This window comes from Falco naumanni, chromosome 4 (genome assembly GCF_017639655.2).
Source record: "Falco naumanni isolate bFalNau1 chromosome 4, bFalNau1.pat, whole genome shotgun sequence".
Lineage (NCBI taxonomy): Eukaryota > Metazoa > Chordata > Aves > Falconiformes > Falconidae > Falco > Falco naumanni.
In genome coordinates, this window is record NC_054057.1 from 4,207,628 (window position 1) to 4,220,775 (window position 13,148).

General features: G+C 41.4%; 1 protein-coding gene across 1 annotated transcript in view; it reads right to left on the bottom strand.

Moving 5' to 3' along the window:
- The window catches only part of TGFBR2 (transforming growth factor beta receptor 2), a 60,023-nt gene that overhangs the window by 31,357 nt on the left and 15,518 nt on the right, over positions 1-13,148 (bottom strand). The window contains exon 2 of the mRNA XM_040591624.1: positions 1,459-1,630. Within this exon, the coding sequence (XP_040447558.1) occupies positions 1,459-1,630 (172 nt within the window). The remainder of the gene's footprint in view (positions 1-1,458; positions 1,631-13,148) is intronic.

A 13,148-nucleotide genomic window follows, 5' to 3' on the forward strand; every position in this document is an offset into this window, starting at 1 on the left:
CCTGTATCATATTACCACTAAGCTCCAATGAGTACCTTCAAAAATCTCACCCAGAATTATTCAAGCTAATGCTCAATGAACTGCTGTGAACTTCGGAACATACTTTTGGTTTTTGTGGTCACTGTGCAGACTGTAAAAATCTGTGGGAAATTATGATTAAAAGTGAATTATTTCCTCAAAATCTGAGGAATTTCTAGTGAGTTGGCCTTTTCATTTTGCTTTTAAAGTCTACAATCAGCACAATTTCTGCACTAAAGAAGTTACCCTCATAACTGAAAAAGAATAATAATAAAACCAATACAAACACTAACCATAGAACTGGTGCAAGCTTGAGTTGCCTTGCTGTCAGGGAAATATTTGCAGCTGATATTCTGGGCCACATTCCTGTGTTTTGTCCTGGTCCACAGATTGTATTTCATTGACATAAGACTCAGAGGCAAAAAGCACTTTACAGTTCTCAGCTAATTTGCCTTTTAGATAAATTGGCATGAAAAATTCAGAATCTATCTTAAATTACACTACAGCCATTTTGTATGGCAATAATAGACACCGACCACTTACTAAAGGAGCACAGAACTAATATGGAACAGCACCCTGGACTGATCCTGCATTTCAAGTGTCTACTTCCAATTATGCTGAACATCTCTTCAAGTCAATGGACACAACTGATTCCTCAATAAATGAATTAATTATGTCTTTCTGTAAGTGGTTCTAATGACATTCCTAAATCAGCAGCAATGTTGCAAATAATCAGTTCTGTTCCTTTCATCTGCTTACAAACTGATCAAGAGTGTTTCTGGTTTTCTTTGGTAGGATTGGCTTACCATATATGGAAGGGTGAAATGCCAGTTTTTAGACTGGGTTGCAAGTTTAGAGGGAACAAACCCTAAAAAAGTGTTATAAGTAATTTTCATCTACTCTTGATTTCTTTGAACCTAGACATACACTATATGAAAAGTACCATGCCTACATTTGTCACTACATACACAGATATTTTTTTTACCATCAAAAGGAAGTATATTTCTACCTATACATGCTAAATAAGCCTCCTGTGATAGATCTACATGATCTAGTTCACTTTGAAACCTGAGAGAGAATTGTCTTTCTTCAGCAAATGCCACCACAATCTACTCTGAATCTCAAATCTGTTTCTACTTTGAGTGCTGTGGGTGGATGCAGCTTAATGGTTTGAGCAAAACCATGCCTCTTTTCCAATAAAAGCATAAGCTGGAACAGAACTGCTTTAGAAGAAAAAAATCCCCAGAACATTTCATATCAGAATTGTTTTTAACCTCAAGCAACTCTCAATATGCTGAGCACAGACACAAGTTGGAAGAGAGAGAGCAAGGCTGGTGAGGTAGCAGGGACATTCTGAATATCAGAGCCATTCAGGAAAGTACTAAGTAATGATGAGTAAGGGTGTGCTCCTCTCCCTACCTGTATGAAGAAATAACTTACCATATAGCAACACAGACTTCACTATTCTTCTCACAGATAGCAGTGATGTTGCAGTTGCTCTTGCACTGATGTTGGTTTGAGCAGGTTGTTACTTTAACATCACAGAATTTGCATAAGTTTGGCATTTGCAATCCACTTTCCTTATTTCTGTCTACAGGTGACATAATTTCAGCTTAAAGAAAAAAAAGAGAAGGGAACTCAATAATAGTGGATTATCAGATTGTGTTATTGCTCATTATGAAGATAAAGTTTTCAGCAGCAGCAAACAAACATTCCCTCCCACCTTAAATTAGAAAATCTTTGATCTTTCACAGCTACCAATTTTCTTTACAACAGGGCAAGTGCCACAGTGTCAAGACCAGGTTAATCAAAGGGAATTTGAAAAGTGAATTCAACTTTTATTAACTTCAGAGGGCAAAAAAGTGGCTTTGTAATTTGCAGAATCAAGCTTATTCTGAGTCCAGTCTGCACTGCAATAACTACTCTGCAGTCACCCATTTGCATTATTCATAGGTAGCATATCTGTCCCCCATGTATAATACATTGCATCATGGTCTGTGTGCCAAAGTAACTGTGGTGACCATACTTGAAATGCATGTCAGGTGGGCGACATCATTATGACATGGATCATAATGAATTTTGCAAGTTTCTCTTTACTAACCTGAGGCATAACCTAGGTGTCATCCCTAATCTGATTACTGTTCACACAAGAAAACACAAAGCTGCAACTGACTTTCCACTTAAGGTAGATGGTCTGCTAGAGGCTGTGGGTGAAACTCAAGCTGGAAATGCAACAGAGCATCTGTGCAGCTCATGTGATCTGCTACTGGAGTCCCTCTGGGCTAACTCAAGGGGACTTGAACTCAAACTAACTTTCAACGACAGCCTGTCTTGTAGAAGTCTACTTTGACCCAACAGCTAAATTTCTGCACCCAGGCATTGAAGAATTACTTGCTTACTGGTTCTGAATTTTAGTACTCACCATCTGCTTCAGTATGGTAGCAGTAAAGGAAGAGATATTTTTTTGTCCCAGTGTACGAATTTCAGGAAACATATTTTTAGTTCAAAAACTATTTTGAAAAGCCAGCATGACTACAAGGAACAGAAAATGCCAACATAAACTTTTTTCTAAAGCTAAAATGAATATACAACCATCTGAAGTGAGGCAGACTATAACAGTTTCAGTCTGACTCACTTTGTAATATATTTGGAAAAGTAGGTTGAACCACTTTCAGGGGATACTGGGCTTCATATAACACAGCCTTCTCTTGTAGCCTCCTGCATGTTTAAACTATGTTCATATTGCTCTCTGTGGCCAAATGTTGCTAGTCAACCGATAATAGGCAACCAGGGATTCGTAATTTCCCCCTCTCTCCTCAATTAGCTGAGAAATCAATTTTTTTCCTTCTAGAACTTCACTATTTACTACCATTAGAATATTTTATTACAGGAATTAAACATACATGCTTTTTCCAGAAGGAAATAAAAAAGGCCTCTTGCTAACATTTTCAATGGATTTCTGAGCCATTGTGGGGGACCGAGAGAAGTCTTCCCTCTTTGTCCAAATCACACATTCTTCTCATCACTAGCATGCTCTGGTACTGACCTAAGGTCTCTGATGTTAAAGCCATTATATTAAGTGGCAAAACTCCCAATGATTTTAATGGTATAGATGAAGCTCCTACACAGAGGGAAGGGTTATGATGAGCTCATTGGGAGCACTTACTCGGGTGGAGAATGCTGGCAGTATGTTACGGACTGGATGAATTTTAAGCCCCAGGTAAATATTTCTTGTTCTTAATTATTTGTATTGCAACAACTCCCAGAAGCCATTCAGAAGAACAAAGCCTCATTGAAGTAGGTGTGGTAGAAATTCAAAAGGTCTTTAATCTAGCATTCTATAAAATATGTCTTAATATAATCATCATTAATGGCAAATTGCTCCTCTCTTCCGGATGGCAACTCTTATTTACCACATGTTGAAGAGAAACTAATAGTTGTACTGATTTATCTAGGTTCCAGTAACGATCAAAACAACCTGATAATGAGGGACTGACCCTCTACCCAGTAAAAGACAATCTATGGTCCTAAAAGCCTAGACAGACAGGGCAGACAAATATCAAGGGAGAGATGAAGTTCACCCAAGTTCACACAGGAAACTTATGGCAGGGTGCCAGATGGCTCACAGCTGAACACAGGGGAAAGGCATCTGCTGCTCAGACTGCAAAGGCTTTAGCTGCATCTACACTGCTTTCAGCTCTGAGCTCAGGTGGCTTCACTGGGCAGCTGTATCGCGAAGGGATGCCTCTGTCATAGACACACCTCAGTCCTCTCTAGTGCCTGCAGCACTGGAGCCAAAAGGCACGTGAAGGGCAGGTCCTTAGGTAAATTGATTCAAGCACATAATGTTTGTTGAGAGGCAGGGCTTGTTCCTGTGCTGCCCCTGGCCATGCCAGGTTCTGACAAGACTCATCCACTGGAACAAACAAATGAAAATACACTTGGACCTCTTCCAAGGAGGGATCTCCAAACCAAGCAACTTGATCTAAAAACCGAACAAAACAAAACAAAACAAAAAAAAGAAATGGAAAAAAGCTATCTGGAAAGCAGCAATCCCCTGCAAGGTCACTAACAAGTTTCTAAGTTCGAGAGGTAGGCCTTAATTCTATTATCAGTAAAAGGCTGGGTAGTTAGGGCCAGCTAATTTCTGAACAGGTTACATTAATGGCAAAAGCTAATGGGGTTTTAGGACTGCCAGATCTGACTACATTTCAATTTTCTCCCCAAAATTCTTGTAAGAGGCTGACAGTGCAGTGTTTCTTTATTCATGCCTCTGGCAGTTCAAGGTACTGGATAAACTGCCCAGCTGGACAAACTTTCTTCCATGCTTCAGCATCTGATTTAAAGTGAGACTGGAGTTTACTTTCCCTAATACTGTCACATTGCTCTAGCAGGTGTTAGTGTGTTCATTAATACAGCTCAGCCTTGCCCACTGTGATAACCCATCCAGATCCAAACTAAAGCCAAGTTTGACTTTCCTCTGTCAGGCTGATGCTGAAATCAATCCCTGCAAAGGGCCTGAGATGAAACTTGGAGTCAGACGTGAACCTCAACATGACTCTTCTGATCATAGCCTGCTACTAGAATCTGAGGACTTCAAAATCCAGGAAAGATTGGTCTCCTTCCATGAACTCAGACCTGTCTCTAATCATCAAAATCCTGCCTGGAGAATGACAAGTTGCTAGGGTTCTTCTAGACAAGTGTATTCACTCATTCCCTGAGGGTCCCACAAACAATGAGTGGTTCACTACCAGCAAGATTGCTCCTCTTGTAGTCACTTGAATGTCCATCTTTAAAAATGCTTGACTATCCTGCTGCACAATTCACACTCCATGAGCCACCTGCTCAAGGTTCTCTCCTGTTCAGACAACCAAAGTTACTTGAATACTGTGGATGGAGGCAACCTTTCATTTTGCATGGAGGAAAAAAAAAGTGGATATAATGGGAAAGTCAAGGAAGAAACCAGATTTGCACATCTGAAGGAAGCCATCCTAAAATGTGTGCTTGTCTCCTAAACTTTGAGTTTTGGCATCTACTCTCTAATGTTAGTTTTCTTATTTTGACTTCTGCAGGAAGCCTAATTCTAGCTTTCCTTGCTTCCTTGTCCATGGAGAGGGCTCCAAATAAAAGACTGTGGTTTCTTGGCTATGAAGCTTTCAGTCAACCAGTTCAGCACAGATCAGTCACCGTGGTTAAAATGCATGGAATATGCAAGCCAGCATGTGGGTTGGAAATTACGGGAGAGAAACCAAAGCAGCTGCATAAGAAACAACAACTCCATCGATTCTGGTGGAGCCAGGCTTGCAGGACAACACTTTTACTCTATGGTTCATGTATTTTTTATGATTTCTCAGGACCTTATGAACAGTATGCCCTCACCCAAAGTCTATTGACTCTTGAAGTTGTTTGCTTTGTGTCTGCTCTTTGTAGATGCGTAACTCTCATTGAGGCCTTAGGCTACAGTTTACATTCCTCTTATTTTTTTAGTATCATTACAGAACTCTCAAAAGCTAACAACATTTAAATAAAGACTAAACCAACATGCTGTCTTTTGAGGAATATCTACACTGAAAAACATTATCTATGTCTTAGGATGCATTTCAGAAACAGCAGCCAATTTCTCTTACTCCTATCTTGTAAAATACCATTACTGCATTTCTCTTCTTTCATCCAGCGCCTCTGGTACATGTATACATATAAAATAGCATTGCTGAGAAGATAGATCCCATCCTTTTAAAAAAAATAATAATTGCTGATGGAAATGTTGGGATGGGAAGTCAACTACTCAGCTGCTGTGAAATAATTCTACCTGATGGGAGAGACTTTACTCTGCTACATCATGGAAATCTGTGAGAAGGAGCATGCCTTTATCAGAAAGCCTTGAAGAAGATTGTCCTTGTTCTCCCAAAGAGCCCAGCTTCACAACATCATATCTCAGTGGCATGAAGGACAGTAGCAGCTATGAAGAACATCCAAGCTGTAATACCTTCTTGTCAAACAGAAAGACATCAGGAATAGTACGAAAGACAGCATTTTTTTCTATTTTGCCTACCACCCACAGTATACATGTGATCTATAACCTCAGCAGAAGTGTGACAGTGATGTGGATACTGCCAGCATCATGAAAGTGGAGAGGTGATGATGCAAAAGCACATTCTTTGACTGATATTAATACTGATGAATTAATTGCATGAGGGAAAGAGTCAAGGAAAATGCATGATCCCAGCTTTGCTTTTAAGACCTGGATATATCCTGATGGTTATTCTCAATTATACAGATTATGTTCACTGCAGTAATACAAGGAAGAAAAGACAGAATCATAATAAACCCCAAAGATTCAAAAATTATGACATGCAACATCACAAGGCTAGGTAGAGAGATCATGGAAATAAAGGAAGGAAAACCCCAAAAAGCTAAACCCAATCAAAAAACAACTGCTGGGTTTTCCTTTATTTGCTATTGCTGCCTGGACTCTTAGAGTACTTTGAGTCATGTTTTGAAACTTTGGCCATAAGCAGGAGGGTTGGAATTGCTGTCTAACTTACAGAATGCAAAGATAAAAAGAAAATAAATCGCTGGAATCCAGGAGCTTAATCCTCAAGAAAAATGTCAGCTATCATATGACTCATCATAAAATCACAGGAGCTGGCAACACTGCAGATCACCTAGTAACTCCCATAACAACACCTTCAGGGGTAACCCTATAAAAGTCAGTTACAGCTGCCAATTCTGAGCTTAATGCCATCATGAGTTGAAATGGAGAGTCAATCTGTGAAACATACTCCCATACTCACTATGTGAGTATGAACTCCCATAGTTCATGCTGCCTCGGATGCTGCTTTTAGCTGCGGTCCTTTATCTCAACTATGATTTACCCCAGTGGGATTACCATGGGCACAGGACTTCTGTGACTATTTCTGTTACGATTAACAGCAATGATTATCAAGAGCGTTGAGACAGCCTCTGTAAAGCCAAACGTGAGCTATCATTTATGTACAAATAAAATATGTCAGAGAAAAATAGGTTCCATAAATGTTTAGCTCACCAGATATTTAACTATGCCTGTGGCAGGGCTCCAGAAAACCACATTCCTACAGATTCTTTTGCAGAATCTCTCTGCCTTGATCTGTATCATGTATAGTCACAGTTCACTGATATCACCCTGGTCCGCCCTTAGCAACTTACTCCCCTTTTCCCTTGGAAGGTGTTTTACCTCTTAGGTTTCCTTTTGATCTTCAGCCTTCCAGCCTAGCACAACAGCTGCCTTAGTCAGTACTTAGTCAGTAAAGACATGCCTTTAAGTGTAGCGATTGCACTTTTGTCTGCAAAATGGCTGGAACCTTTGTGTTGCTTTCCTGATCAAACCTCACCCAGGCTCTGCAAAGGATAAAGACCAATATCACTTCCTTCTTAGGAACTCACTTCTTCATGGAGTACTTGGAGGAGATGCATGTCATGGCTTCTCCCCGTCATGTAATGGCTTTTGCCCATCATATGAAAAAAATGTAAGTCACGCCTATCAGATGGCAACAGTACAAATGTTCATGTAACAACACACACACACAGCCCTGCAACCCATCCTGTCGCAAAGCAGCCACCATGGGATGGCAGGGAAGAAGGGTCTGGTGGGGCACGCAGGCCTTCGGAAGGTTTGTGTGGGCTATGACCTGCTCTTCAGCCACGACTGAGAAGTCTGCTAGAAAAGAAGAGGGCAGGGCAAGTAAGCCATTCTTAACCTACACCTAGCCAGAAGTAGCCTGGCCACCTGCAGCTGAAGGAAGGCCAAAGCAGAAGAGCTGGTTCACAGTGGGAAGGCCACTGATGAGCTGTGCTGAAATGTGGGAAACCGCAATTTCCCACTGACCAGCCGGCAAGGAGCAGGGTAAGGTACGCGTGGAGGGAGAAAAGGCAAAAGGAGCAGGAGTTGGAAAACTTTGTTTAACTCGTCTCTGCAGTGGAAGTGTCTGGCTTTTAACAGCAAGTGGAACTGGCAAACCTTTGCTTTAGGGATTGCTGCAGGCACTGACACAGAAACGGAATCAAATCTGCAGGAGCTGTGGGGGAGGGACACAACCAGAGAATATAAGCGAGAAAACAGCATACTGAGCTGGAGATTTTAAAGATAACAATCATTCTTGTGTTTAAAGCATTAAAATAACACTATTTTTATCCGCTACTTCCAAAATGAGCTAGCATTGGCGGTTTTAATCATGGACTGGGCTCTTCTCTGTAGTGCAGGGCATGGCAGTGAACTGCCTCAAACACGCCACAGAACAGAGCTTGCTGCCCTGACTCCCGACTGACACTAGTGCCGGTGTGAGAAGACTCCAGCGCAGCACTTACAATAGAGGTGTGAACACATCCTGAAAACAGGTAATAAAAATAACATTACTGTGATGGTTCAAACACTGAGATGGATTTCTACCTGTGGATTTTTAACTTGCTGCTCTCTTCCGCATTTTCTGGCCACTGTTTAGCACTCCATGGTAGGCGGAACAAAAGAATACTGTCTCCAGGCAAAAAGGCTGAAAACAAATCTAAATGATGGGTTCCCATAGGGCACTCAAAGGGACATTTCATCTTCTCCCGACTTTAACCCGCAGCCTCCCTAACACAGCCGGTAAACAGCACACAGCACTGGAGAACCGTATGCAATATAATGAAGATCAATTTATTCAACTATGACTACAGGGTCTAGGTTTTTTCTGCATAATGCATTAAGTTTGGAATTTACTGGAAGCTGTCTTTGGTGGTTAACTCCTTCTGTGACTTCAGATATACAGTGAGTATACAGCAGTGCTCATCTGGTTCACAAGATTAGGAAAAACAGCTTTCCTGCTTTGTTGAAATAACCAATTCATGGTTCAGAACTGACATCTGCATAGCTAATTCTGACCTGTCGATTGAAAAACATATCCAGCAACTTCACCTCCCTTTGTATTCTTGCCTGCCCAGTGAAAGCTGCCATTACTTCACTTGAAACAGTCCTGAAAGAGTATAAACACTTCAGCTCTGTACAAATACTATTTTTCCAATTTACATGCTTTGACAATAGACAGCAGTCATTCAAGCATTATACGGTTACACACAATTAAGAACAATTTTGACTCAGGAAAACACAAATGTGTCCCCATTCTCAGTTACAGAGCCTCACCACAACAAAACCATGCAATTGAATCATCTAAGTATATTGAACGGAGTTTCTGAACCCGTTGTACCTCTCCCTTCAGGTAGTTAAGAAAGCCTGTTTACAGAAACATGCTTCTCTCCACTCTCACCCCCTCAACAGTCACACCGCCACCACCTTCCTACTTCAAAATGTGATAGGGGTCTTCATTCTTCATAATGGCATTGGGGAAGGTGATCATTTGTCCTGAAAGAGGCACATATTCCCTCCAAAAGCTTAGTTTATATTTCTTCCCTTTCTCTCTGTTACTACAAGAGAAATGAGGTATGTCCACTTTAAAGAGTTATTCATCCCTGTTTTCAAGGGCCTCTTTATGAAACTCCCAGTTTCCAACAGGGAACTTCAGGAGTCCACCCAGTGCAGGTGGAACACTACTTTAGGTCATTTTGTAATAACGTTATGGCCAAGCTATTTCTATTAGCTGTGAAGTATTCCACAGAGACACATCCTGGCTCTTCAGTTTACCTGCAGGACTACTGAATGTGCTCAGTGCCACATACAAACTGAAAAATCCATGAGATCATAAAAAATTGAATCATATTTTTAAGGCATCAGCGCTGCTTACCTAAAGGCACGTCTTTACTATTCACTAGCAGGAGGGTGTGTCTTGTGATATCTGCTTAATGCAAAGACGAATCTTGTCGTCTTTTTTTAGGAGCATCCCCACAGGACAGGCTAGAGGTGGGAGGAAGGCAGAGAAGTTTCGAAGCCTATGCCACAGGGCAAGTGACCGCACCTTCTGCTAAATTTCTGGACAGCAGAACACATTCGGATCTATGGTAGGGGCTAAGAGCCTAACTTCCAAAGTCTTAACAACTTCCCGCTATACTATATTGCCAAACCTTGCTGTCCTTCCCATGGAGAATTGCAGTTGTAGTACCTGTGATGGTCAGAGTAGGTGGGCATATGGGTACAGTTCCTACTTCTCCCTTACACAGAGAGAGCTGTCGTGCCAGCTCATCACCGTGACACCAGAGCGAGCAGGCACACGGCATGCTGTCTGTGCAGATGGAGCTCTGCCCTCAGCTCCCACAGACCACTGCACAACCAAACCACACGGAAATCAAAAATAGTAACATACTTGCTTGGCCAAACACTCACAAATGACACTCCTACAGGGCTTTACTCATACTTAGCATATGGCCTTTTCATGCTTAACTTTCCAAATGGCTTCAAGTAACGAAGTGCTGGCCTGGCATACACACCCTACCACATGAGTTTAACCGATTAAATTAAAGGGGTGGAGGTTTTACAGCTTTGCATGTGGATCATCAAACCCTCTTAAAGCTGATTTACCTCAGTATAGGTTATATTAGGAACAAGTCTAGCCAGTGTCAAAATTGAGAATTGCCACACACAAAGTTGTTGTGGTTTACTTTTAAATCAACTATAAGCTCAAGAAGTGTGAATTCTGTATGTGAAAAAAGCTTTCATGATACTTTACTACCTACCTACAGCATTTTCAATAGGAATAAGGAAGGCTAGATAGACAGCAGAAAATATCTCCTCCAAATGCAAAATAGTAATGATTTAAAGACTGATCTCTATGCTGGCAGCGTACAGCAACTCAGGTGGCAAAAAGCCAAATCCTTCTCCTGAAACTACAGTTAACTCTTGCTACAGTTAAGCTCTTGCTAAATACATGTCCACTCTAGTGTATCCAAAAGAGCAGACTAAGAACTAAAATGTAGAGGAAACTGTGTAAATAATACCTAAAAGCAGCTGCTGTGCCTTATGAAGAGTTAACACAAATGAGCAGATGTTTATTAATACTGTTCATGCACTCAGGAGACGGGCAGGCACTTGCAAACCCTCTCTGGTCTCAGAGAAGAACCTCCAGGAAAGGTCATGAAATGTGTTAGTTTGCAGGGAGATTTTTGCTTGCTTTTTACAGTACTGAAAATGAAGCACCGACATTAAGACTGTGACAAATCACACAAAACAGGAAATTCAAAGTTATGTCTGACTCCCCCAGGTTCCTTTTGATACAGCTAGGTCGCTTGGTGAATCAGAAAAAGTATTACTCCTGTATTTGCCATTTCACGCTTTTATTTTTCATTTTATTTGCTTTAGTAATATCTCCTTAAAACTACTGACATGCTTTCCTGACAGGTTTTGGAAGTCATAAGGCCATACCCATTTTCTCTTTTGAAAGGTTCCTGCCACGTGCAGCTTTCCAGAGCCCTCAGCAGATCCCTCCTTTGGGGATGCCACTGCAGAGCCTCCTTCCCACTCATACACCTTTTCTGACACTGTATTTTTAAGGTTGTTCCATTTTGATGCCAGGAAACATGTATTTTGAGAACAATTGTCTGCCTCATAGAGAAGTCCTCAGACCATGTGAAAGAAAAATGATTCAATTTTTTCTTAAGCATTGTGAACGCAAAAGGTCTTCCCTTTTCCTCTTCTCTCTAGCGAGACCATACAGAAAATAACAAACAGTTTCAGTTTGCAAAAAAGAGCATTCCCACTCCCCTGATCTGGCTATTTGTTCACAACCCTCATTGCACTTTCTCCTCCCTCACAGCGAAATCAGACTGCACCTTACCACACCTCCCTCCCCCTCCAAAAGGCCAGTTTGACCTAGAACAGCTCTCCAGTCCAGACAGCTGACTACACAAACACAATTAAGAATGTGGTATGAGGAGTGGGAACCCACGGCTATGCAGTGCAAAGCTGCATATTTCAACAGCAGCAGCAGCACTGCTGAGGGCAGAAAAAAAAGTCTCTGTGGACCTATGGCTGCAGTTACTTCTGGGGCAAGGTCAGGCTGCCCACCATGCCAGACACACGGGGGACCTGCTGTCTCCAACCTGAGCGTAGTCTGCTTTCAGTTGCCACTTGCCCTGAGACAGGAGAAGTTTCCTCTCCTGGAAGGGCTGTGACCAGGGCTCTGCAGTTATTCTGCCAGGCATCATCACTGCAAGGGCAGATGGAACTTGCCTAAGACTCATCTGCACGGGTTACGACACTTTGAGAAGCACTCCAAGGACTGATGTTTCTCCCCAGAAATACTTGCAGAGGCACCTCAGGATGGGCCCCATAGCTGTTTAAATCTACATTGAAAGCAGACAGGAGGTTATTGTGACTTTGAATTGTAGAAAAAGTACTTTTGGTGTCTGAAGTCAGTTAACAACATTTAAGAGACATCTGAGAAGACACGTGTTACTCTGTGAGTGTTCCCTCAGCAGTACACAGACCTAGCAGATGTCTCCTCTTCACAGGATGCTGAAAGAGTCAGTCCAGTCTTGCTTTTAGAAAACACTTTTTCAAGAGAAAGGACTATGTAAAAGGCACAGATAGTACTGGGAAGCACAGATACCCTCTGTCTGAAGTGAAACATCTGATTTTGCTGCAAATCTGTAATGCGAACACAAAAGTAAAATTCAGCCAGTCACTCCGATTCTTTGTTTCAGGGGAAAAGTCTGATGAACATTTACCTGAAACTACCACTAGTCTGGGAAAATGCTCTGTAAACCCAGACAAAAGTATTGCCCAAGTTTCACCTTTCGCTCTGAAACTTTTGCTGAACTGTAATTCCCATCTCTTATTTCAAAGGGCCTGATTCTGACTACACTTCCTTTTCTGCAAACTGGAAGCAAGATCCTGCGGACCAAGGAACAAAACTTGAGTCAAATGAAGCCAAACCTAAATAATGGACTTGGGGATTTAAAAAAAAAAAAAAAAAAAAGGCAAAAAACCAAACATCAAAAGCAGTCTCAAAATGTAACACGGTAATTAGAACGGGCTGTATCTGTTCAAATACTGGTTTAAGTGTCACATTCACAACTAGGAAATACTTCATAATTATGAAGCACAAGGGGCACAAATAGCAAAAGAAAGACATAAAAAGATTTTAGTTACAATGACATGGTTTGAAGTACATAAATTGCAGTCCTGCTGTTCAGTGTTTTATTTTTACCTAGGTAGAGGAATTCAAAAT